Below are 26,608 nucleotides of genomic sequence, written 5' to 3' on the forward strand. Positions count from 1 at the left end.
CGAAGGCATGCGACAGAAGTATGGAAAAGAAAATTCCAAAGAGTGTCAGTGCCAGCACACAACCTTGTTTTACCCTGCTATTTATGGAGAAAGGGTCCGAGCAGGATCCATCGTACAAGACTGTTCCTTTCATGTTGGTGTGGAAAGACACCACCATGCTACACAGTTTTGGTGGGCAGCCAATCTTCTTTAGGAGTTCAGATAGGCCTGTTCTACTGACTAGATCGAAGGCTTTGGTAAGGTCTATAAACAGCATGTACAGGGGTTGGCCTTGCTCTCTGCTCTTTTCCTGCAGTTGACACAGGGAGAAAATCATGTCTGTTGTTGACCTTCTCGCCCTAAATCCGCACTGAGATTCTGGATAAACATGATCAGCCAGAATTTTTAGTCTGTTTAGAAGGAGTCGAGCATACACCTTGCCGACTATGTTCAGGAGTGAGATGCCCCTGTGGTTGTTACAGTCCCCACGATCTCCCTTGTTTTTATAGAGCGTCACAATGGTTGCATCACGCGTGTCCTGGGGAACGGCCCCTTCCTCCCAACAGAGGCAGAGTAGCTCGTACAGCGGCTGAAGCAGGGCCGGTTTCCCACGCTTGATGGCTTCAGGTGGGATGTTGTCACTACCTGGTGCCTTCTCACATGGGAGGGAATCGATGGCTTTGCTCAGTTAGAATAGAATGCCTTTATTGTCACTATACACATGTACAATGAGATTAAAGCATCTCCAATAACAGTGCAAACAGCGTGTAGAGTGAGAGAGAGAGAGAGAGAGAGAGAGAGAGAGGAAGGGGGTGTAAGGGGGGTAAGGTGCACAGTCCTGAGGTATATGTGTTGTGTTACACATATAAATTATTGCACAGAGAGAGTCTCATTATAAATTATTTCACGAGAGAGTCACATTATAAAATAAAATATTACACATTTATGAAGTATTGCAAGGTAAGGTAGGTGCACAGACTTGGTGTATGTGCTGTGTGTAAGGTGCACAGTCCTGAGGTATATGTGCTGTATGTAAGGTGCACAGACTTGAGGTGTATGTGTTGTGTGTAAGGTGCACAGTCCTGAGGTGCATGTGCTGTATGTAAGGTGCACAGTCCTGAGGTGAGGTGAATGTGTTGTGTTTCACATTATGGAGTGAGGTATTGCACATTATAAAAGTATTGCACAGAGAGAGTCCCTTATAAAGCACTGCACATTATAAATTATTGCACGAGGAGAGTCACATAGTAAAATAAATAGACTATAAAGTCAGAGCATATCCAAGTTCAGGGCGGTTATGGCTTTTGGAAAGAAGCTGTTTTTGAATCGTTTTGTCTTTGTCCTGATGCACCTGTAGCGCCTCCCTGAGGGCAACAGGTTGAACAGATCAAAGCCAGGGTGGGAGCTGTCCTTGATAATGTTTTTAGCTCTGCTAAGGCAGCGGGAGGTGTAAACGTCCATCAGGGAGGGGAGAGGGCAGCCAGTGATCATCTGTGCTGCCTTAACTACCCTCTAGTTCTTCAATAGTTGGCACTTCATCAAGTTCCTCCATAATGGGAAGGTCTTCCATACTGTTGAGGACGGTGTCAGAGACTGACATCTCATGTGAGTAGAGTTGAGAGTAGTGTTCTACCCATCTAGCCATTTGCTCCTTACGCTCAGCGATCTTCTCCCCTGACAGAGATTTCAGGGGGGCAGTCTTTTTCACAGTTGGTCCTAGAGCCTTCTTGATGCCATTGTACATTCCCCGAAGGTCTCCGGACTCTGCACTCCACTGTATCCCTGCACATAATTGCCGCCAGTAGTCGTTTGCACACACTCTGGCAGCATGTTGTGCGGTATTTCGAGCGTTCCTGAGTGCTGTGAGTGTCTGAACACTGGGACAGCTCTTGTATGCTAAGAAGGCTCTGCGTTTGGCCTCAATTACTGGCTCCATTGTGGAGATGTGAGCGTTAAACCAGTCTTGACTAGGCCAGCCTTTCTTGCTAAACGTGGCAATTTCTGCGTTGTGAATGACGTCTTGCATGACTTTCCATTTTGTTGTGCCTCTCCATTTTGTTGTGGAGAACCGCCTATGGGTCTCCACTCCAGATTTGGAAGGTTTTCTCCTTTTCACATGGCCGTTGGGTCTGGTAGACCTCTTCTGCCGTGTCCGTTGGCTGCCTGGTGCAGCTTATCCGCCCAATGGTGCAGTGTGGGCACCATCCCCTCACGTGGTTTAGCCCGTCAGCTGAGATGGTGTACCGGGGTGTGGCGCTTGGAGCCAACACGCGAGAGCTTTAGGAGATGGATGAGAACCGGTGTTGTCCGACCACCCTATGGAGGAGGGTGCAGCTGCGGGCGAACAAGGGTACTATCTCTATCCAGGGCCCCCTACACCCCAACTAATGCAACTAAAGGACAGGTAATAAAATTGTATCAGCTAATTTCTACCATTACAAAAAAAAAAACAATTACTTTCTTGAAATTACACCTCAATATTTCAAAGTAATGAGTTTCTTGAAATTAATAACAGTATTATTACTGTAAAGTCATAGTTACTTATTTGCCTCACATTAACACCTCTGATGCCAACAGCATTCATAGAGATTTTATTTATTTATGAATAATAAATATGAATATTTATTATTCATATGAACAGAACACACTCATCTTGCAACAGCTGCTACTTCTGTGTATATATAGTTCTAAAAACTACAGACATTCCTGAACTGAAATTTGCATGTACCGTATTTTCTGGACTATAGAGCGCACCTGTATATAAGCCGCATCCGCTCTATTTTTAAAAAAAAATTTAAAAAAAGATATACAAGCCGCACCGGGCTATAAGCCGCAGATATCTATGTTGAAAAATTAGATATTTACTGCATGTACAGAACGATTTTGTACTGTAAATGTACATGTATGTACCTGAACAGATTCTTTCCGAACAGTGCCTTTTAACACGGCAGCAACTTTGCTGATTAAAACGGAACAGAACCAAGAGAAAATAACCGGTATTTATTTACCTTCATTTCTCCTGTGTTTGAAACCACAAGTCACTTTAATCATCTTCGCTGGATTTGAAAATAATTACCAGTTAGTAATTTGTCGTGCGTGTTCTATCTGCTAAAGATCTGCTAATTCTTCTTTGCATTGATTTTTCGTCTATCTTATTTTTGATTCTACTTCCGGTTAGAGCGCCCCTAGCTCTCTCTCTCTCTCTTTTTTTTTTTTTTTAGTCACCCAGGTTAGTTGTAGAATAGGCTCTTGAACCATACCCCAGTCCAGCAGGTGGCGGTAATGCACCTCATACGTTAAGTTGCCAACTGCCATAAAAATCCAAGAAGAAGAAGAGCGCCCCTAGCGGTGGAAGAAAAATCCACAGAATAGCCGCACCTTTGTATAAGCCGCATGGTTCAAAACCTAGGAAAAAAGTAGCGGCTTATAGTCCAGAAAATACGGTACACAGCCCTGCTAAAAAAAAAAAAAGTTGCACACTAATATTTAGTTGGACCACCTTTGGCTTTGATTACAGCATGCATTTGCCGTGGCATTGTTTCGATAAACTTATGCACTGTCACAACATTTATTTCAGTCCAGAGTTGTATTAAGTTTTCACAGAGAGATCTTGTATTGACAATGGGAGAGTCGAACCACTGCATCAAGTCTTCTTCAGCACATCCCAAAGATTCTCACTGGGTTTAAGGTCAGGACTCTGTGGTGGCCAATTCATGTGTGAAAATGATTCCCCATGCTCCCTGAACCACTCTTTCACAATCTGAGCCCTAATTTTATGCCTGTGCTGTTAGGGAAGAAAAAATCCATTGATGTGATAACCTGGTCTTCAGTACATTCAGGTCATCAGCTGACTTCATTTTATTGCTACATAACGTTGCTGAGTCTCGACTGGACCAACTGAAGCAACCCCAAATCATAACACTGCCTCCAGAGGCTTGTACAGTGGCCACTATGTATAGGATGGGTGCATTGGTTCATGAGCTTCTCTTCTTACCCTGACACGCCCATCACTCGGGAAGAGGGTAAATCTGGACTCATCAGACCACATGACTTTATTCCATTGCTCCAGAATCCAATTTTTATGCTCCCTAGCAAATTGAAGCCTTTTCTCCTGATTTAGTCTCACTAACAAGTGGCTTTCTTACAGTCACACAGCTATTTAGTCCCAATCCTGTGAGTTCTCATCACACTGTGAGTGTGGAAATGCTCTTAATTTCACTATTAAGCATAGCCATGAGTTCTACTATCGATGATTTTTATGATTCGACTTCACCAAGCATTTAAGTGATCTCTGATCCTGGTCAGTCAAGATCTTTTTCCAACCACATTTTTTCCATGAAGCTGGCAGTTTTCCACTATCCTTCCAGGTTTTAATAATGTGTTGGACAGTTCTTAACCCAATTCCATGAAGTTTAATAATCTCTTTAGTTGTCTTTGCTTGATGTAGGCCAATAATTTGACCCTTCTGAAACATAGTAACATCTTTTCTCATTTTAAGAAATGAGAAGCTACTCACTGCATCAGTTAGGGTTAAAAGAATTGTTGCTAGCTGAAACACAATCACTGCAGTCTCGTCTCGTCTTCTTCCGCTTATCCAGGACCGGGTCGCGGAGGCAGCAGTCTAAGCATGGAAGCCCAAACTTCCCTTTCCCCAGACACCTCGGCCAGCTCCTCGGGAAGAACACCGAGGCGTTCCCAGGCCAGCCGAGAGACATAGTCCCTCCAGCGTGTCCTGGGTCTTCCCCGGGGCCTCCTCCCGGGGGCACATGCCTGGAACACCTCCCCAGGGAGGCGTCCAGGAGGCATCCGAAAAAGATGCCCGAGCCACCTCAGCTGGTTCCTCTCAATGTGGAGGAGCAGCGGCTCTACTCCGAGCTCCTCCCGAGTGACTGTGCTTCTCACCCTATCTCTAAGGGAGCGCCCAGCCACCCTGCGAAGGAAACTCATTTCAGCCGCTTGTATCCGCGATCTTGTTCTTTCTGTCATTACCCAAAGCTCATGACCATAGGTGAGAGTCGGAACGTAGATCGACCGGTAAATTGAGAGCTTCGCCTTTTGGCTCAGCTCCTTCTTCACCACGATGGACCGGTAAAGCGACCGCATCACTGCGGAGGCTGCACCGATCCGCCTGTCGATCTCACGCTCCATCCTTCCCTCACTCGTGAACAAGATCCCGAGATACTTAAACTCCTCCACTTGAGGCAGGACTTCTCCACCAACCTGGAGAGGGCAAGCCACCCTTTTCCGGTCGAGAACCATGGCCTCGGACTTGGAGGTGCTGATTCTCATCCCAGCCGCTTCACACTCGACTGCAAACCGCCCCAGTGCATGCTGAAGGTCCTGGTTTGAAGAAGCCAACAGGACAACATCATCCGCAAAAAGCAGAGATGAAATCCTGTGGTTCCCAAACAGGAAATCACTGCAGTACAAAATCACTGCAGTAATTATCCAAAATGTATTAGCTTATTTAAATCCAAATGGCAACTTTTTTTGGCCAGACAGTGTATTTTACTCTTTTGTGTGTATCTCAGCCACAGCTTTGTTGCAAAGTTCTAGCATTTTAAAGTCTGGTTCAGTGAAAAAGGACAAAAGTTGCCTTTAAAGATTCCATTCCGACTGTGCAGCAGTAGCCGGTATATGATTGCAAACCCAATTTATTAGGTTTGTGTCCATTTCTCTACAGCACGGACCTAAACACCTTGATCAGTGTGCCATTCCCAATGGGAGGAAATCGCACTCAACTAGTGAGCTTTGTGCACTGCATTTGTTAAGTGGTTTCTTCTCCAACATGATCTTTGCAGGAAGACATCCTGTGCAAGATTAAAAAGTAAATAAGATTTCTACATTCTTTTGATGAAATATACAGATTTTATGTTGTCATGAATGTTTTACATTCATATCAGAATTTAAACAGTTTTTTTAAACCACATTTAATCACTGTTATACTTGACAAGCAATTATGCACGTGTCTCAAGTTTATTTACTCTTCCAGGAGAGCTGAAATCTAAAACCTCATCTCAATATTGTTTTCTCCTCATACTTGGCACTCAATGTGATTTTCGCAATTATTCTAACCCTAGCACAGGGTTCCCACTGGCACTCGTCACGCCTGTCATTGAAGAACATAATCCATCAGTGACGAAGAGAAAATTACTCGCATTCATCACAGTGACTAATGCATCTGTCATCTTTATCATAAGTCATCTTTTCTAGAAATCCCTCCATAAATTCCTCCATTTGCCGAAATCCAACCCCAGTAAAGAGACTGTGGGAAGCCAGAGTGTAAACAATGAGCACGTCTTTGTGACCAATAAAAACTGACTACACATAATGACCAAATGGGCACCAAGCTTTTGACCAATCGCAGTGCATCTTAATCGGCCTGGTGTGTGTGGTGTAATTATCTCTGTGTGAACCAAACAATGGCGCAGTCTAAAGGCCAATTTATGCTGACAACCCAGTCCTCGCAGATGGAGTAACAGATGGCGTCTGCGAAGCCCCCCCCCTTTGCAGACGCTCTGCGTGCACCTCCCAAAAATTGTGACCACAGCAGACAGCGTCGCAGACAAGAGGGCTCTGATTGGTCCACTCTACATCTGCTGTACACGCACTTCCGCTTCCCTACTTTCCCGGTTTGTTTTGTTTTCACGACCGCCATTTTTAAAAACACGAGCGAAGATGGAGCAGCACGAAGAGTGGTTGATCGAGGAAGTGAGGAAATACGTACATCTATACGACTCCAGTTCTAGTCATTATAAGTAACCGGAGGATAAACACTCCACTAACCACACCCACCAACTACTCCTAGCGATTTCGCGACTTTGCACCCCCTTGCGTTGTGGCGGTGAATAACATCGCGCACGCCTATTACTCCCCGCTCAACGATAAATTACAACTGTCTGCGAAAAGCTATCTGCGAAAGCCTTGTCGCAAGAGCATGCAGAGGCCTTAAGCTGGCGAAGTTTTTTTTCTTCTTCTTCAAGCACTAAAGATGATTTAAGGGCTGAAACAGCCATAGGGGAGGCACACTCAGAGCCTCAACTGTCTCTGAACACATCGGATAGATTCAGTAATATAGGGGTCAGTAAAAAAAACGCCAAAGTGAAAGTGCTGTTAGCTGGCAAGCAACTGAAGGGCTCTGTTTCAGGCAGCGTGGCGTGTTGAGGTCCCATGGTGAATGCAGTGGTGTCATTAGAAACCATCACTCAGGGCTATAGTGCTGAGTATTTTCACCCTCAAAAAAAAAAAAAAGTGAGAAATTGAATAGAAAATTGACTTGGATGTCATCTGGGATTTTGAATGTTGTACTATAATAATGCAGCTTAGAACTTGTGTCTTTGTGGTCATGAAGGAGAGATATGTGAGTGATAAATTATATTTTTATTAAACTGGTGATTAATTTTACAAGTGACATTAAGTCAATTGACACATGCCTCAGTTTCCTGAGACATCATGGGTGTTGATAATGACTTAATAATAAGGAGACTGAAACTGAAGTGAACTGAATAAATTTTAAAAGGGTAGTCCAAAAATCACTAATAATGATGTCATAACCTTTTAAAGGGCTGATGACACGAACATGACTCTATGCAATTTCTTAAATAAACTATACAACATGGCAAACATGTTAGATTTCTGTTATAATTACGTGAAAAGAAGCTGTTGTTACGCAAATATCCAACTTTTAATTGCACAGCGCAAGAAAACTGGGTCCGTGGCTCGCGGCCATGTTGTGACGTCAGCGGAAGAACACACTGCGGTTCACTGGCTGTTCTACTCTGGTTCTACTCAGTGGAAATGGCGCATGAAAACGCCGGTGAACTCTCTAGTGCTAGCTCTTCCTCTTCTGGGAGTCTAAAATTGTGTTGATCTCTTCCGAATAGAATCTATGATAGCCTACCCTCTTTACCCTTTGCCTCTCGTTGCTAGGCGGCAGTTACATGAAAGCTGCAAGCTTTCACAAGCAAATACATGACTGATATCACGCCGACTTTATGACTACATTTATGATTATCATGTACAATCTATAGCTCTACGTACCTTTATCTTATGTCGTTTCACAACACATGTTCTGACAGGAGGACTGTCTTTGGATCCGGCATAGCTACTAGTAGACCCCCTCCGGAATACTGGCAGTGTTGCCAGATTGGGAGGAATCCCGCCCATTTGGGAGGTTTCAAGTGCATTTTGGTGGGTTTTGAACATATTTTGGGCTGGAAAACTTCAGCAGTATCTGGCAACAGATACTACTGAAGTTTTCCAGCCCAAAATATGTTCAAAACCCACCAAAATGCACTTGAAACCGCTCAACTGGGCGGGAAACCTCGCAATCTGGCAACACTGTGTAGGCACTGCTGATGGTAGTAACACACGTTTGTGCTGAACTGAACACCCAAGAGATTCTTTTAAGCTGGGAAGGGTGTCAAAACAATCCAGATCGAAGTGTTCAGAGCACAGGACGGATGTTGGTGAGGGCTCCCACTTGTCACGAGTGCGCCTGACTTGCTTCACCCACTTCGCATGCAGCTCGGGATCTCTGGGAAACTTGAATAAACTTACCCCATCCTTGTAGGTTTTGGAGCAAAAGCCAGCAACACAATGCAAAGGCATAATAACTAATATCTCTCTAGCCGCTTTATCCTTCTACAGGGTCGCAGGCAAGCTGGAGCCTATCCCAGCTGACTACGGGCGAGAGGCGGGGTACACCCTGGACAAGTCGCCAGGTCATCACAGGGCTGACACATAGACACAGACAACCATTCACACTCACACCTAAGGTCAATTTAGAGTCACCAGTTAACCTAACCTGCATGTCTTTGGACTGTGGGAGAAACCGGAGCACCCGGAGGAAACCCACGCGGACACGGGGAGAACATGCAAACTCCGCACAGAAAGGCCCTCGCCGGCCCCGGGGCTCGAACCCAGGACCTTCTTGCTGTGAGGCGACAGCGCTAACCACTACACCACCGTGCCGCCCAATAACTAATATATATATATATATATAATGTATAATACTAATAATGACAAACTGAACACCTGTCGCATCAACAACAAACTGGTAAGTTAGGAGGAAGGTTCTTTCGCTGACGTCATATAGCTCCTCCTCCTCTTTCGTCTCCTGGGTGCTGCAGCCCCGTCAAATTTGCCCAAATAGCCGCGTTTTTTATCATAACTTGTAAAATAGGCGCCTTCGTGAATTAATATATGGATCATCGGGAATTACTTTTTATGTTATAAAACATCGCCAAAGATGTCAAAAACGTGTCATCAGCACTTTAAGTGTGATATTATCTTGTAAAGTTGAATATAACCTCCCCAACCTATCGATCCCAATCTCCTTTAAAGAAATATAAGCTCCAGGAAAACTTGAATTAGCCTCTGGTGTTTTAGCTGCTAACGCATAATGTAAACCGCGGTGTATTCTGTGTTCGGGTCGTAAATTGATGGGAAATTCGGATTCCTTCGCTGTTGGTCGTTCCGAGATTCTTCTCGACTCTGTTCAATTGTTAATCAGGTTTTTTGTTGAAGTAAAGGCTAAAGGGAGTCCTAATACCTCTTTTGAATAATTCCATGCTAAAGTAACCTTAAGTAAGCTCAAATTTAAGAGGTTTATTTTAGCTTGATTGTGCACAGAGCCGCCTCAGAGCAAGAAAGTTCTGGGTTTGAGCCCTGGGGCTGACGGGGGCCTTTCTGTGTGGAGTTTGCATGTTCTCCCCGTGTCTGCGTGGGTTTCCTCCGGGTGCTCCGGTTTCCCCCAAAGTCCAAAGACGTGCAGGTTAGGCTAATTGGTGGCTCTAAATTGACCGTAGGTGTGAATGTGAGTGTGAATGGTTGTTTGTCTCTCTGTATCAGCCCTGCGATGACCTGGTGACTTGTCCAGGGTGTACACCACCTCTCACCCATAGTCAGCTGGGAGAGGCTCCAGCTTCCCTGTGACCCTGCACAGGATAAGTGGATAAGTGGATAATGGATGGACGGTCCACAGGGCGTCTAAAATCAAGTCTTTTTTATTCGAGGCTGGAGTGGAGCCTAAATTTTATATGTAATGGAGAGGCCTAGCTGTATCTGTAAAAATATTTGAATCGTGCCAGTTTGGTTGGTATAAACCTGCATTAAGTCCACTTTGATAAGTCGGTAACTAAGAAGAAATACAGACTCAGAAAAAGTGAAGAATACTTATTTGACTTTATTTTTCAAGGAAAAAAGTGGAGAATATTTTTCAGAACCCAGGGGGAACGCTACTAGCAAGTGGCAGGAGGCAATTCACAACACATGCAGACCAGTAACCTTCAGGGATTTTACGTAGGAACGTTATATTTTAAAATCAGAGTAACAGCACCACCCTGTAAGCCCCGCCTCCTTCACCTGTCGTCACATTACTTTCCCTCACTTTCTGTCAAGGTAAACAAGGTAAATATCATCACAATATAACAAGAATTCTCTCATTTTGCAAAAACTTTGGATTGAGCCATTAAGCAATGGCTTGGAATGAACTTGGCTGGGTTACCATTTAATCGATCCTGGGTGTGAAAACAGCTTTATAATAGCTGTTGTGATTAAATGATAACTATGTTATTATGGTTTTCATGATTCTCAGGATTTTTGTCCATTGTTTTTTTTTTTTTGAAATGTATTAGAGACTGTCATGCATGCGTAAAAGATATGAGCTTGTCTTATGCAACATACGTTGTTTGGTAGAATGCTGGATGAGATGCTAAAGCCCAGAGCAACGAACATAAGCGTACTTGACAGACCACACACACCCCCACACACACAAATTTATTCATCCTGCTTCGAGCAGGAAGGACACCATTAACCCGCTCCAAATGAGCTTCCTCGTTGTTTTGCAGAAGCATTCATTTTTCCACACCACTGTTCCAGAATGGAGATTATCATTCAAATACAGCTTTAGCTGCCCTCCGGGACTCCAAACGAAGGATTTTAAGCATGGTGGGGATTATTACCAAGGGGAATATTAATGAACCCAAACAATATGACTGACTTTTTAGGCTACACTGGTTTGTGCTCTAAATGCAGCGAACCCTATTAGTGAGATAATATTCAATTGTGTTGTGCACAACATTTTAATGGGTCATCTTAGTTAGTCATGGTTGTTGTTATTTTGTTTTGTTGTTTTGTTTTTGTTGTTGTTGTTGTTGTTTAATTTTGAAAACACATTATGCAAGAATGAATTACCAAGCATGACATTTAGAAGACAACTAAGTGTATGTTTTAATTTCATCTGGATGTGTGATTGTAATTGCTATATATCTGTGTGTGTGTGTGTGTGTGTGTGTGTGTGTGTGTGTGTGTGTGTGTGTGTGTAGTGAAGGTCCAGAAAAGTGACCACCCACATTCTTGGGACCCGTATGTGGTGAACTACTGCCATTCTCAGCATACTGCTCACTGTAAGACTCCGACGTGGATGTCCACATCAAGTAATGCATCCAGCAGTCAGGACTACTGCAAATGTAAATATGTGCAAAAGAACCTTCTGCAGAAAATAATACACACAATGGAATCATTGAAGATTGCTGCAATATCCTCCTTCTCATTCATTCGGTAGATACACTGATTTTGGTCCATGTCTAATAATTTGAACATACATTGAAGTTGAAAAAGCTCTGAATTCTTCACTATGGAGGTTATTACGGTGACAAAAAAAGCAGTGATTCAGAGATATGATTTTAGATCTGTTTACCTCACTGTTCAGTTCATACTGTTTAATATTAGATAAAGAATAAATCATGAGTACTGTTCAGAGGTGGACAAAGTACCCAACTTCATTCCTTAAGTCAAAGTACAGATCCCGCTGGTCAAATGTTACTCCGATACAAGTGAAAGTTGTCCAGTCAAATTTTTACTGAAGTTAAAGTACTGAAGTACTTGCTTTTAAAAATACTTAAGTATTGAAAGTACATTTTCTGTCAACACATTGTTGTATTATTGCCACAACACTTATAATACCTCGTGCCTCTGAAGCGACCGACTGGATTATTTTGTGAATTCTCAAAATGAACGCATGCTGTGCCATCATGGTGGTTTAATGTTAAGCTAACTAGTCAGTGAAGCTCCACCTGACATGTTAGCAAACTCTTTTCAAACTCGAAATCATATTGGGTAGCTAATGTTACTAGAAAAGAAAGATTTCTACATTGTTTATTTGGCAAGATTGTGCTAAAACATATTTCTGAAAGGACTCCAGATAAGTTAGCGTTATTCATGTTAGTGTAACTCCATGTTTACATGCTAACTAAGTGTCCAAGTTAACTAGCTATGTGTTAACATTAGCTGTGGACAAGGCTATGGCAACTTGGCAGGCAAATCCATAGAAAGTCATTTGACTAACCAGACTGCATAGCTATTGCAACGTTATTGCTAGCTCTAAAAGCACAGACAACTACATTACAAGCTTTCTCTTGGAATAAAACATTTACATATTTCAATATGCTTCCGCAGGTTGGATGGCGAGTTTTTGTAGGCTGTCATGTGGTTCATTTTAGGTAAACAAAGCAAACATTTAAAATGAAACGGATCTTTAATCCTTGCAGAAAACTGAAACATGGGTTCTAGGTATGGCCATGGGTGCGTGCGTTCCTCAGAAGAACCGCCTCCTTCCATTCTGCCATCAACTGATCGTGTTCAAATAACGCTGCTGAGAAATCATTGAACTTGATTTTATCCAGTCTATGGACATGACGTGACCCTAGTGATTACTGATCGGCTGTCTCAGTGTCACCTGTGAAAAAAAAATCACATTTTAGAAAAGAAAAGAAAAAAACATCCAGTTTCAAAGCTGCTTTGTAGTAACGAGTAATGAAGACCTTGACAGAAATGTAGTGGAGTAAAAAGTATGATATTTGTCTTTCAAATGTAGTGAAGTTAAATTGATAAGTTTCCAAAAAAATACTCAAGTAAAGTATAGATACTCAAAAAGTGTACTTAAGTACAGTACTCAAGTAAATGTACTTCGTTACTGTCCACCTCTGGTACTGTTATAGAGGGGCGGCATGGTGGTGTAGTGGTTACCACTGTCACCTAACAGCAAGAAGGTTCTGGGTTTGAGCCCAGTGGCTGATGGAGGTATTTTTGTGTGGAGTTTGTATGTTCTGTCCGTGTCTGTGTGGGTTTCCTTGGGGTGCTCCGGTTTCCCCCACAGGCCAAAGACATGCAGTTAGACTAACTGGCTACTCTAAATTGCCCATGGGGTGTGTGCACACACAGAAAGGAACTGGCCACCCTACTGCTGCAATTCCGTCCAAGTCAACCAAACATGGTTCGCCTCAAGCCCGGATCGGGTTTGGCAGTGACGACAACAACTTTTATAGGAAAATCCCCTTCCTTCAGGTGCTCCTGTTAGGGGTCGCCACAGCTAATCATCCAGATATTTGATTTGGTATAGGAGTTTACACCAGATGCCCTTCCTGGCACAACCCTCCCCAATCTATCCAGGCTTGGGATCAGCACTAAATATGCACTGGCTTGTACAGCTGGGTATTTTTACCAAAGCTGCATGTCTTTGAACTGTTGGAGGAAACTGGAGCACCTGGAGGAAACCCACGCAGACACGCGGAGAACATGCAAACTCCACACAGAAAGGCCCCTGTCAGCCACTGGGCTCAAACCCAGAACCTTCTTGCTGTGAGGCTGCAGTGCTAACCACTACACCACCGTGCTACCGAGTGTGTTCATAGGAAATAAAGTGATTTTATAGGAAAATACTATAGAGTGCTTTTATAGGAAAACTGTCATCACTGCTGAACCCAATCCAGGCTTGAGGCGAACCATGTTTGGTTGACTTTGCCAGAATTGCAGCAGTAGGGTGGCCAGTTCCTTTCTGCACACTCGCACCTATGAGCAATTTCGACACAGGGAGAACATACAAACTCCACACAGAAAGGCCGCCATCCGTCACTGGGCACAAACCCAGAACCTTCTTGCTGTGAGTTGACAGTGCTAACCACTACACCACCCTGCCGTCCCATTTATAGGAAAATAATCAAAATAAATGACAGCATGGTGTGATGGATGCTAATGCGAAGCCGACTTACTGTTACTGTTCCTGTTATTACAAAACTGATTCTTTTCCAACAACCGTAAAGTGCACAGTGTGTTATTCCTCTTATACCACAGCAATTTGTTAACAATTCTGATATTTTGTTGATTAAAAAATGATGCATGATTTAGCAGTTTATAGTAACATTTAGGTTTGTGGAATGTTAAGAAAACAAGTTGCTTACATTATAATAACTATAAAGCGCACTTTTGAACTTTTATAGCTTGACGTTCTTAAAGGTAAGACAAAAAAGCTCAACATCCTGTGTCTTTTAAGGCATAAACTCTATGCCATAGGTTCGCCGTAGCTATGTCCCCATGCCATAGCCTGATGTGCACCTCTTCAGAAACGTAACTACACATCACAGTGACGCAGACTGCAACAAGTGTGATAGGTTCGCTTGGTAGCATCGCATTTCCTCCTATACATTCCTAGCTGCTCCTTCTTCCCTGTGAAAATTGAAACACTACTATCACGATATTAGATTATTATTCTGTCCACATGCACTGGATATGAGCAATTGCATTCTCTGATTGGCTACTCTACTACTAGGCTATCAGCTCATATACTGTGAGTAGAGAAAAACAAAATGGCGGAGCGTGTTGCTGAACCAGCTGAGGACGAAATAAAAACTCTACTCTTAAACAAAGTCCCCAAAAATACAAAAAAGCAACAAAATATGGAATAAAAGTATTTGATGGTAAGAACATATCTTTTTTAAAATTATTTTTATTTTTCAAGAATTATCGCATTTTCACAAATTGCTACTGTCATTTAGCAGGTTTGTTTACATTCTAAGCGGAAATGATTTTGTCGGACGTTTTGTATTGAATTTGCAGGAAAAAAATACTCTGTTTCTCAAAATCCAGTGAATGTGGATAGAATAAAGCAACATTTATTACACTCAATCTCGCTGTACATGGCTTATATCCGACTCGGCAGTACGCACCTCATCAGCTATCAGCTCATGTACGACTCGATTTCGTGGAATATCTGTTAAATATAAATGCAGTACATAAAGAGTGAGGCTCTATAGTGGCTGTAGTTAATTACAACCCCGATTCCAAAAAAGTTGGGACAAAGTACAAATTGTAAATAAAAACGGAATGCAATAATTTACAAATCTCAAAAACTGATATTCTATTCACAACAGAACATAGACAACATATCAAATGTCGAAAGTGAGACATTTTGAAATTTCATGCCAAATATTGGCTCATTTGAAATTTCATGACAGCAACACATCTCAAAAAAGTTGGGACATCAGCAATAAGAGGCTGGAAAAGTTAAAGGTACAAAAAGGAACAGCTGGAGGACCAAATTGCAACTCATTAGGTCAATTGGCAATAGATCATTAACATGACTGGGTATAAAAAGAGCATCTTGGAGTGGCAGCGGCTCTCAGAAGTAAAGATGGGAAGAGGATCACCAGTCCCCCTAATTCTGCGCCGACAAATAGTGGAGCAATATCAGAAAGGAGTTTGACAGTGTAAAATTGCAAAGAGTTTGAACATATCATCATCTACAGTGCATAATATCATCAAAAGATTCAGAGAATCTGGAAGAATCTCTGTGCATAAGGGTCAAGGCCAGAAAACCATACCGGGTGCCCGTGATCTTCGGGCCCTTAGACGGCACTGCATCACATACAGGCATGCTTCTGTATTGGAAATCACAAAATGGGCTCAGCAATATTTCCAGAGAACATTATCTGTGAACACAATTCACCGTGCCATCCGTCATTGCCAGCTAAAACTCTATAGTTCAAAGAAGAAGCCGTATCTAAACATGATCCAGAAGCGCAGACGTCTTCTCTGGGCCAAGGCTCATTTAAAATGGACTGTGGCAAAGTGAAAAACTGTTCTGTGGTCAGACGAATCAAAATTTGAAGTTCTTTATGGAAATCAGGGACGCCGTGTCATTCGGACTAAAGAGGAGAAGGACGACCCAAGTTGTTATCAGCGCTCAGTTCAGAAGCCTGCATCTCTGATGGTATGGGGTTGCATTAGTGCGTGTGGCATGAACAGCTTACACATCTGGAAAGACACCATCAATGCTGAAAGGTATATCCAGGTTCTAGAGCAACATATGCTCCCATCCAGACGACGTCTCTTTCAGGGAAGACCTTGCATTTTCCAACATGACAATGCCAAACCACATACTGCATCAATTACAGCATCATGGCTGCGCAGAAGAAGGGTCCGGGTACTGAACTGGCCAGCCTGCAGTCCAGATCTTTCACCCATAGAAAACATTTGGTGCATCATAAAACGGAAGATACGACAAAATAGACCTGAGACAGTTGAGCAACTAGAATCCTACATTAGACAAGAATGGGTTAACATTCCTATCCCTAAACTTGAGCAACTTGTCTCCTCAGTCCCCAGACGTTTACAGACTGTTGTAAAGAGAAAAGGGGATGTCTCACAGTGGTAAACATGACCTTGTCCCAACTTTTTTGAGATGTGTTGTTGTCATGAAATTTAAAATCACCTAATTTTTCTCTTTAAATGATACATTTTCTCAGTTTAAACATTTGATATGTCATCTATGTTCTATTCTGAATAAAATATGGAATTTTGAAACTTCCACATCATTGCATTCCGTTTTTATTTACAATTTGTACTTTGTCCCAACTTTTTTGGAATCGGGGTTGTATAATGGCTGGTTTAATCCTGCAGATTTATTTTTTATTTTTTGGGGGGCTTTTTTCACCTTTATTGGATAGGACAGTGTAGAGACAGGAAATGAGCAGGAGAGAGAGAGACGGAGAGGGATCGGGAAATGACCTCGAGCCGGAATCGAACCCAGGTCCCCGGATTTATGGTATGGCGCCTTATCCACCTGAGCCACGACGCCCCCAATCTTGTAGATTTAAACATTACTTACACTGGAGTGCTTCGAGCTGCTCATACTCCTGAATACAGATGAGTTCAAACACTTCAGAAATGCATTTGGTGAGAATTCCCTTGCTTTAGAATTAGGTGTCTTTTTCCTCCAGAAAAATTTGTGTCAAAACAACATATTGTCCATGTTATTTTCTCTTTATTATTCTTACACTGAAACATGAAACTTACACTGTTTTTTTTTCCTGCTCTTCCTCTATGTGCCAAATCAGTAAATTCTGCTGTGTTTCATGTGACAGTGTCTCCTAAAGCAGGGGTTCTCAACCTTTTCTACTTTAAGGCCCATCTACTCATTCTTGTACCAAGTCAGAGGCCGTTAAAAAAGATCCCCAATTATTTTGGCTCATCTATTCTATTAGAATCTAATAATCTATTGTGAAGTGTATTAATGGACTGCAACGTCACTCCGTTACAGACGGGAGCCCAGGAATTAAATAAATGCAGTAAAAACCAACTGTTTTGAATTGTAGGTATTGTATTTAAAACTGTATGGATGTGCCAGAAGCCAAACCATGCATGCAGGGCATTCTCAGTCAAAAGGGGTTAATGATCCACAAGTGGAGTCTGGTCCATTAACACAAGAACTTATTGCCATGTTTGTGTCCAGCAAACAAGTAAGTTATTAAAACCAAGAAGTACACTCAAAAGAAATGGATATAGAAACCACTCAATGGGATAGATTCTTACACGCTAACAAAGAAGGATTTTTCCTGTGAGTTGGAAAATCATCCATCCGTTGAGTTCCCCGACATCTCAAACTAGCTGGTGCTGCAGACATCGTTCTACACGGACAAACAGATGAAAACCTGGAAGAGCATGGAGGCGTGCAACTTTTTATATGTGGCTGGGTTAAAGATCTGGTGATCAGGACACTACAAGATAGATGGTGGTAGACGGATCTAAGTGCAGGAAGAGTGTTTATTAGCAGGCGTGATATTTACAAAAATGACAGCAAAGCAGAATATTTAAACAGCATTATAAACATGGTTAGAAACAAACGTGACCGTGATGATGATAATACTTCGCAAAGCCTCTGTGAAAACAGCATCTGTATCTACATGCGCTGATTGCACTCAAATCAGTATCAGGTGTTTCCCATAACGACTAGGTCCCAGGCACACGCACAACACAATCCGTGAGTGCAAGTGGCTGCTCGAGCTGCACCAGCCTCACATGCGCAAAGGCGTGACAGTCAAGTGTTTGCCTGCTGTGTGACCACAAATTTTAGCTCACGTGTATATCGCCACCAAAATGCCTCATTTTCATCGATAAAGCATCGTAAGCTGTAGTGTGACTGTAGCTTAATGAGGCGGATGTGATGTTGGATGCAACCCAGCAATTGTACCCTACTACAAGTAAAAATTAGCTTCAACTTGAAAAAAAAAATCACATCCCACTAGATGGCGCTTCACTAGATGGCCCATTAGTGGGCCATGGCCCAGTGGTTGAGAAACCCCATCCTAGAGGATACACGTACACGCTTTATGTGCAGGTATAAATGCTTCACCGTGCACGAACATCAACACCATACCGACGGCGTCGATTCTACACAGAAGTATAAATTGGCCTTTAGACTTTAGTGTGTCAGAAAACTGAAAGAAACAGCCTTAGATACAAGCGCTGACACTGTTGACTCCTTCCATAAACTTTAAACAAACATTTTTAAATGAAAAGCTTCATTATACCAATAGTACTACAATGTTTTTCTTGGTTCTTTGTTTGTTTTTACTTGGTTTTCTGTTTATTGTTAATTATTGTTAAGATGATTACAGAGCATCCACTGTATACCGTAAGTCCCTGTTTATGCTGCTACTATAAAAATAATGTTAGAATGAGCACGCAATTATAAACTTGTGAATTCCCTTTCTATGAGACTTCTGAAAGAGTTGTGTTCTTACAGAAAACGCATGTCGACCAAACAAATTCAAAAAGACTGCTTTCCCTTGGTAAAATTTTCTATAGATTTCTATAGAAAAAAAATCTATAAAAATTCTATAAAATTTCTAAATGAAATTTTATAGAATTTTAATAGGCTTTTTGTAGAAATTTTATAGAGTTTTAATAGAAATTTTATAGAATTTTAATAGAAATTTTATAGAGTTTTAATAGAAACTTTATAGAGATTATACATAGAAATCTTATAGAATTCCAATAGAAATACAGGTATATATAAAGTTAAGGGGCATCAAATTAGAGAGGTTGAAATCACTAATGAATTGATCGCATGTAATTTATCTGATATAGCAAATAAGTATATTTACATGAAAATACAAAGAAAGACGTTTGTTTCACTTCTTCCAAATGCCATTGAGCTTGACTGAAAATTAATGTATAGCGTATATCAGCGTTTATTTTGGAAGTACATTTATTAAATTATGTCTTAAACTGTAATTTACACTTGGATCAATTGAGTTGTTGATCAGAAGTGTTATGTGAGATAAAGTAAATGAAATAAAGAACATTTTTATTGGAGATAAGTACTAAAGTTGTTCTTTGGATGCAAGGCCTTTTGTCTCAGACTGGAATTTCTGTAGGGTCTTTAAAATCCACCAAATTGTGTTTTTATGGAAATAACCATTATGGAATTTATAAAATTCTGTTGGCCCTAATAAAGTAGAGCTTCTATAGAACTCTGTATCAATTCTATAGAAATCGTTTTCTATAGACTACTATTTATATAGAATTCTGTTGAGATTCTATAGAAGCTGTTTTCTATAGAGTAACTGTGGGTGGTAAAAGAGAGCAACTGGACTTGCTTGAAGATTCTTGAAGATGTTTCACCTCTCATCCGAAAGACTTCTTCAGTTCTGTCTGACTGGTAGGGAGTATCAGGTATTTATCCTCTCATGGATGAAAAGCTCATCTAAGGTGTCATTGAGTCATCCTGTTGGTGTGGGTCACTGGGGGCTGAATGTGAATGGCCTCGAGAGTCGTTAGGGTGATCAATGGATTGCCCGTTAAGGTGATCAATGGAATGCTGATTCTCTCTGTCCTCCTGTGAGCCACTGAAAACAGCTGGGTTTTGGTGTGCATTCAGTTGTCTGGGAAGTGTGCCAAGGACTGCATTGTAGGTGGCTGATAAATTATGTCTTTTTAGACCCCCACCTCTGTTCAGTGATGGCCGTTCCAGGTTGACAAAAATGGCTTCTTTAACTCCTCACTCATACCAACGATCCTCTCTGGCTAAAATGCGTACGTTGCAATCCTGAAATGAGTGTCCTTTGTTGTTAAGATGAAGGTAGACAGCAGAGTCCTGGCCTGAGGAACTGGCTCTCCTGTGTTGAGCCATACGCCTGTGAAGCGGTTGTTTGGTTTCACCAATATACGACTCCGTGCAATCTTCACTGCACTGAATTGCATACACCACGTTGTCCTGTTTGTGTCTGGGTATTCTGTCCTTAGGGTGGACCAATTTCTGCTTCAGGGTGTTACTGGGTCTGAATCGTACCGGAATGTTGTGTTTGTAGAAGATCCTCCTGAGTTTCTCAGATAGACCAGAAATGTAGGGAATGACAATGTTCTTGCATTTGTTCCTGTTATCCTCCTTGTCCGTTATGTTCCTTTTTCTGCTCTTGAAGAAAGACCAGTTGGGATACCCACAGTTCTGAAGTGCTTTCCTGATGTGATTCTGCTCCTTCTCTTTTCCCTCTACCGTTGTAGGGATGTTCTGAGCCCTGTGTTGCAAGGTCCTAATGACCCCCAATTTGTGTTCCAGTGGGTGGTGAGAGTCGAAGAGTAGGTACTGGTCCGTGTGTGTGTGGGTTTCCGGTAGACCTCGATGCTAAGGCTTCTGTCTTGTCTAATGTGTACATCACAATCCAAGAAGGCTAGATTATTCCCACTTACGTCCTCCCGAGTGAAATTGATGTTGATATCCACTGCATTGATGTGTTTAGAGAAGGCTTCCACTTCATGGGCTTTGATTTTAACCCAGGTGTCATCCACATATCTGAACCAGTGGCTGGGAGCAACTCCTGAAAAAGTGGTCAAAGCTTTATGTTCCACTTCCTCCATGTAAAGATTGGCCACAATAGGGGACACCAGTGAGCCCATGGCACATCCATGCTTCTGTCTGTAGAAACTTTCATTAAACTGGAAATAAGTGGTAGTCAGGCAGAGGTTAAGCAGGGTGCAAATCTGGTCCGTGGTGAGGTTCGTTCTATCCAGTAAGGTGTTGTCTTGAAGGAGTCCCAGAATACCCAGACACAAACAGGACAACGTGGTGTATGCAATTCAGTGCAGTGAGCAATGCACGGACTCATGTATTGCTGAAATCAAACAACCGCTTCACAGGCGTATGGCTCAACACAGGAGAGCCAGTTCCTCAGGCCAGGACTCTGCTGTCTACCTTCATCTTAACAACAAAGGACACTCATTTCAGGATTGCAACGTACGCATTTTAGCCAGAGAGGATCGTTGGTATGAGTGAGGAGTTAAAGAAGCCATTTTTGTCAACCTGGAATGGCCATCACTGAACAGAGGTGGGGGTCTAAGACATAATTTATCAGCCACCTACAATGCAGTCCTTGGCACACTTCCCAGACAACTGAATGCACACCAAAACCCAGCTGTTTTCAGTGGCTCACAGGAGGACAGAGAATCAGCATTCCATTGATCACCTTAATGGGCAATCCATTGATCACCCTAACGACTCTCGAGGCCATTCACATTCAGCCCCCAGTGACCCACACCAACAGGATGACTCAATGACACCTTAGATGAGCTTTTCATCCATGAGAGGATAAATACCTGATACTCCCTACCAGTCAGACAGAACTGAAGAAGCCTTTCGGATGAGAGGTGAAACGTCTTCAAGAATCTTCAAGCAAGTCCAGTTGCTCTCTTTTACCACCCACAGTTACTATGACCTGGATGACTGAGAATCTTCACAGACATTTCTATAGAGTACAACTTCTATAGAATTTATACTATTTCTATACAACTTCTATAGAAACTATTTTCTATAGAGTATTAGTTCTATAGCGTTCTATAGAGATTGTATAGAAAGAGGGGTTTCTATAGGATTTTCTATAGAGTTTTTATAGAATTCTAAAAAACATTTTGACAAGGGTTCATATAATAGGGGAGAGCGGGGAAACTTGGGACGGGGGAGACTTGGGATAGTTTGTATTCCCAGAAATTAATTTCAACCAGTCAGGTTTTAGATTACATCAGAAGTTAGATGTTGCCAATGAGAATAACCTACTTCCTTTGGAGCAACAAATCTGGACTCTGCAGTAAGGTTTGTGCAGTTAAATACTTTTGTCAACTAAAACTTTTATTTTCTACTTCGAAGTCCATCTCCATTCTATGGTGTAATGTACACTGGTGAATTCAGGATTTTGTTAAGAATTTAAGTATGTAGCCTAGAGTTACCACATATAGTATTATTTATTAAACTTAAATTCTGTGAAAAAAAAATTTTTTTTCAAAATGGCCAGATGGGGAGAGTTGGGACAGTTTGTTCATGTTACAGTTTTTTTCTTGTGATTTACAAATATAAATGTCAGCTGGGTGAAGTATTCTGTCAGGGATGGTTGGAGACGGATGTACAGTATGTGCAGAAGATCTTTTTAAAAAAGATGACAATCAAGCAAACAATCCAAGACAGTAGGCATATATCAAAAACAGCAAAACAGGCAATAGGTTGAGCGAGGCACAGACTATCATAGACAAAGCAGGATTAAAAAACAAAGAAGAGGAAATCAGGGATCAGGAAACCAGGAGAAACAATCAGAAAACAAGGCTGAATAAAGTGTCTAACAATGCAATACTTCGCAAAGTGAGTGTACATTTCGAGTCCTTATATAGGTGCGCTGATTGCACCTTAATCCCATGCAGGTGTGAGTCCTTAGCAGCACGTGCGCTGTCCGGAGTGTACCTGAGAGTCCATATGTTGCACACGCAGGTGTGAAAATAAAATAGTTTAACTTTTTAAATGTGGGCGTGTCCCTGCATGAGGATTAAACTTATAACTCCTTCTTGAGAATGGAACTGTTTTGTCTCGTCAGGTTTTGGGTAAACTGACATTTTTCTATCGCTGTACCAGCATTGTGTGTTCATACAGTTTGTAGCGAGAACTTATTTTTATTAATAAAATAATAATAATCATAATACCAGGGCGGCACGGTAGTGTAGTGGTTAGCACTGTCGCCTCACAGCAAGAAGGTCCTGGGTTTGTGGCTGGTGAGGGCCTTTCTGTGTGGAGTTTGCATGTTCTCCCCGTGTCTGCGTGGGTTTCCTTCGGGTGCTCCGGTTTCCCCCACAGTCCAAAGACATGCAGGTTAGGCTAATTGGTGGCTCTAAATTGACCGTAGGTGTGAAAGTGAGTGTGAATGGTTCTCTGTGTCAGCCCTGCAATAACCATGTCCAGGGTGTACCCCGCCTCTCGCCCATAGTCAGCTGGGATAGGCTCCAGCTTGCCTGCGTCCCTACAAAGGATAAGCGGCTACAGATGATGGATGGATGGATAATCATCATACCATCACGTTCATTTCTGTCCTTATTCACTCCCTGCTTTTTGCCACTGCAGTGGTTTTGGGCATTTCCACGTCTTTTGACATCTATTGGTGTGATGACGTTTAGTCAAGAGGCGAGCTTGGTCTTTTATGAATGAGCACAAAGAATCAGTAGTGGGCCGATAGCGAAAGAGTCTGTGGGGGAGTATCCGAACAACTCATGAAACAAGTGCAGTGTAGTTTTTTGTTCATTTCTCTGGTGGTCTGCCTGAAGGATTACCCTGAAAGGAATCAAGCAACTTGCGGACACTGACAGCATTATTTTTGGGAGTAATGGAATACTGACCTTTTTTGAGAAGCTGGCTGAGACAAACAGCACTGTAGGAGACAGTGAAAAGGAGTTTTTCTGTTTCCCCGTCCTGTCCTAAAGCCTGTTAACTAAGGCTAGGCTGACACTTGCACGATTCCGTGGCATGCATTGGCACGACTTGAGTCATGCCAGTGCGCAAACTAGTCGTAAACTGGCGTGAAGTGTGCGTAAACCCGTCGTGACTGCGTGCCATGTCGGGACGAGAATTTTGAAATGTTCAAAATTTTGGTCACGACAAAATTTCGCGACCGGGTCGTGAACTATGCGCAAACTGTTCGTGATCTCGTCGTGAACTCGTCGGGACGATGCGGGAGGATGCGTGCCAGTGCGTGGAAGTGCGCGCCATGCCACGACTGTCACGAACTGCCACGAATAGTTCACGAACAGCTCACGTCGAGTTCACGAGTAGTTCACGACATGTTCACGAATTGGTGCGCGTCGCAGCGTGGCCGTGCCTTCCCACTGACACGGTCATGCATTGATGGCACAAGCAGTTCACGACTAGTTTACGCACTTCACGAACAGTTTGCGCATGGCACGAGCAGTTCACGACGAGTTCACGAGCAGTTCACGACTACTGCGCGACAGTGGCGCTCGCGTCAGTGCGGGGGTATATATAGGGCTTCCCGGACACTTCTCGCCATTCGCAATTTTTTTTCTTGCTTTTTTCTTTAATGTCTTTTATTTTCTATTCCTTCATGACTTTTTTTTGGGGGGGGGAGTTTCGTTTCTTTTATTTCAAAAATGGAACAACTGTGGATGCAGCTCATGAAGCTACTACCATTCTTTCTTGCCAAGGGACAGCACCAGCAGGGGACATGTAGTAATGTGACAGGTAGTCTCGCTGATCCTTTGCATCCTTCTGGGTATGATGGCCGGTTAGAGGCAGCAGCCCCTGCAGGTGTCAGTCAGTCCTCCATCCACCAGGGATCAGATCATGTGTGTCCGGATCTTCGCGGTCCACTTCTGAAATTGCGTGTGGGTATCTGATGAGGATGAGGTTGTGCATGACACAGGCGTGCCCAAGTCGGCACGACACCGTCCAAATTGCGCAAACTCGTCGTGCCAATGCGGGAAGTGCGTAAACTATGCGCAAACTATGCGTGAACTCGTCGTGCCAGTTTGTGAATGTGGACAGGCACGCATTCGTGAACTCGTCGTGAACTATGCGTGAACTAGTCGTGAACAGTGCGGGAGCCTCCCAGTTCGTGCCCCAAAATGGCACGACTTGCCACGACAAAATTGTGGCCAAAAGTCGTGCAAGTGTCAGCCTAGGGTAACTCTCTCTGGGGGGAGATAATAAAAATAAATAAATAATAATTAAAGAAAAAACTTTAATTCTCTCCCCATCCGCTGGCCACTCACTAGACTTTCTCCTGGTTTGATTTTTTTTCCGGTTTGATTTTTCTTCCTAAATTGTTCTCAAACTCTGGTCTCTTTTTTTTTTTTTCCTAAAATAAAAATGCTGTCATGATTGAAATGATCTGAGCATCCTGGTTCCAGTTACGCTACAAGTTCATGTGTTACAAGTTTTGATGATAAATCAAAATGAAACATGTAGGCCTAGGTATTTTATTTTTGTTCCATGACTCCTTTCAATGTCCCAAGTCTCCCTACATAATGTCCCATAAAGTCTCCCCTCAATGTCTCATGTCTCCCTGCAAAAAATAATGACACAAAAAGTGAAGGCCAGTCTATGTGACATGCTAAGAATCTAATGTTGTGGTAAGAGGGTATAGTAAATACTCTCTGTCATATGAATGAGATACTGCCTGCAAAGACTTTCACACAATCTACAAAAGCTGAAAACGTGTCCCAAGTCTCCCTGCTCTCCCCTATCATTAAGTTACTGTAATCCAAAGTGTAAATGACTTTCACCAATAAAATCTGGTACCGCAGTCTGAAATGTAACTCTCTTTCTCTCCCCTTCACTAGCTGTAGTCTGCACTAATTTCTCCCCCGCCTCCACCACTACATCAGGCATGACGAGTCAGTCATCCAGCACTCTGCCCCGCACTCCCCATCCCATGAGCCCCCGCAACTCCATGCTCAAGAGGAGACCGCGGAAAAAAGAGCACAAGAGCTCGTGTAAGCACCTTAGTCCGTGTGTGTGTGTGGGGGGGGGGGTATGAAGACTTACAAGTTTGTGTGCAAGTGCTTGATCATGTCAGGTTGAACTTTCAATTCTCAGCCTCATATCACAGGAACAGCAATCACACTGAGTTTCTAGCTCCATCTGTTATTTTCGTTTGATACAACAATATGATCCTGTATGTTTTCATGCAGCTTTGACATTTGCGCTTCCCTCTGCATTGATTTCTGGATAGAAACACAGCTTGTTGCTTCAGAGAAAAATCTCAGTGTAACCTAATACAACTTGCTGTAATGTTTAGTTGACAGATGGTAATATTATTAATAAAACCCAGAAATTAGTCCTCCTTCTAACTTAGTTTTCTTGCTCCCTTTTTTTTTTTAGCAGTGTCTCTCGCTTCGAGTTCAGTGGGTCCTGGAGGTCAGATAGTTCATACAGAGTCCAGCGAGGTCACTCTAACAGGAGATCCTCTCAGCGGCTTCGGAGTTCAGCTGCAGGGGGGGATATTTGCCACTGAGATGCTTTCCACACCTCCAGTTATCCGATTTATAGAGCCTGACAGCTCAGCGGAAAAGTAAGCGTCTACACAGATACACTAACTCAGGGGTGCTGGGAAATGACACTCTTCAGCTGAGCGAGTGAAGCATAATACTCTGAAACTGATGCTTATGAAGTTGTTCTGTAATAATCCATTAACTGTCAGAGTACTGTTTGGATTTGTTTAATTCAAATCCATTTCAAACAGCA

General features: G+C 42.6%; 1 protein-coding gene across 1 annotated transcript in view; it reads left to right on the top strand.

Moving 5' to 3' along the window:
• The window catches only part of grip2b (glutamate receptor interacting protein 2b), a 455,064-nt gene that overhangs the window by 352,125 nt on the left and 76,331 nt on the right, over positions 1-26,608 (top strand). Inside the window, exons 10-12 of the mRNA XM_060909766.1 lie at positions 11,307-11,450; positions 25,705-25,857; positions 26,246-26,435. Of these exons, the coding sequence (XP_060765749.1) occupies positions 11,307-11,450; positions 25,705-25,857; positions 26,246-26,435 (487 nt within the window). The remainder of the gene's footprint in view (positions 1-11,306; positions 11,451-25,704; positions 25,858-26,245; positions 26,436-26,608) is intronic.

Source organism: Neoarius graeffei, chromosome 26 (assembly GCF_027579695.1).
Source record: "Neoarius graeffei isolate fNeoGra1 chromosome 26, fNeoGra1.pri, whole genome shotgun sequence".
Taxonomy (NCBI): domain Eukaryota; kingdom Metazoa; phylum Chordata; class Actinopteri; order Siluriformes; family Ariidae; genus Neoarius; species Neoarius graeffei.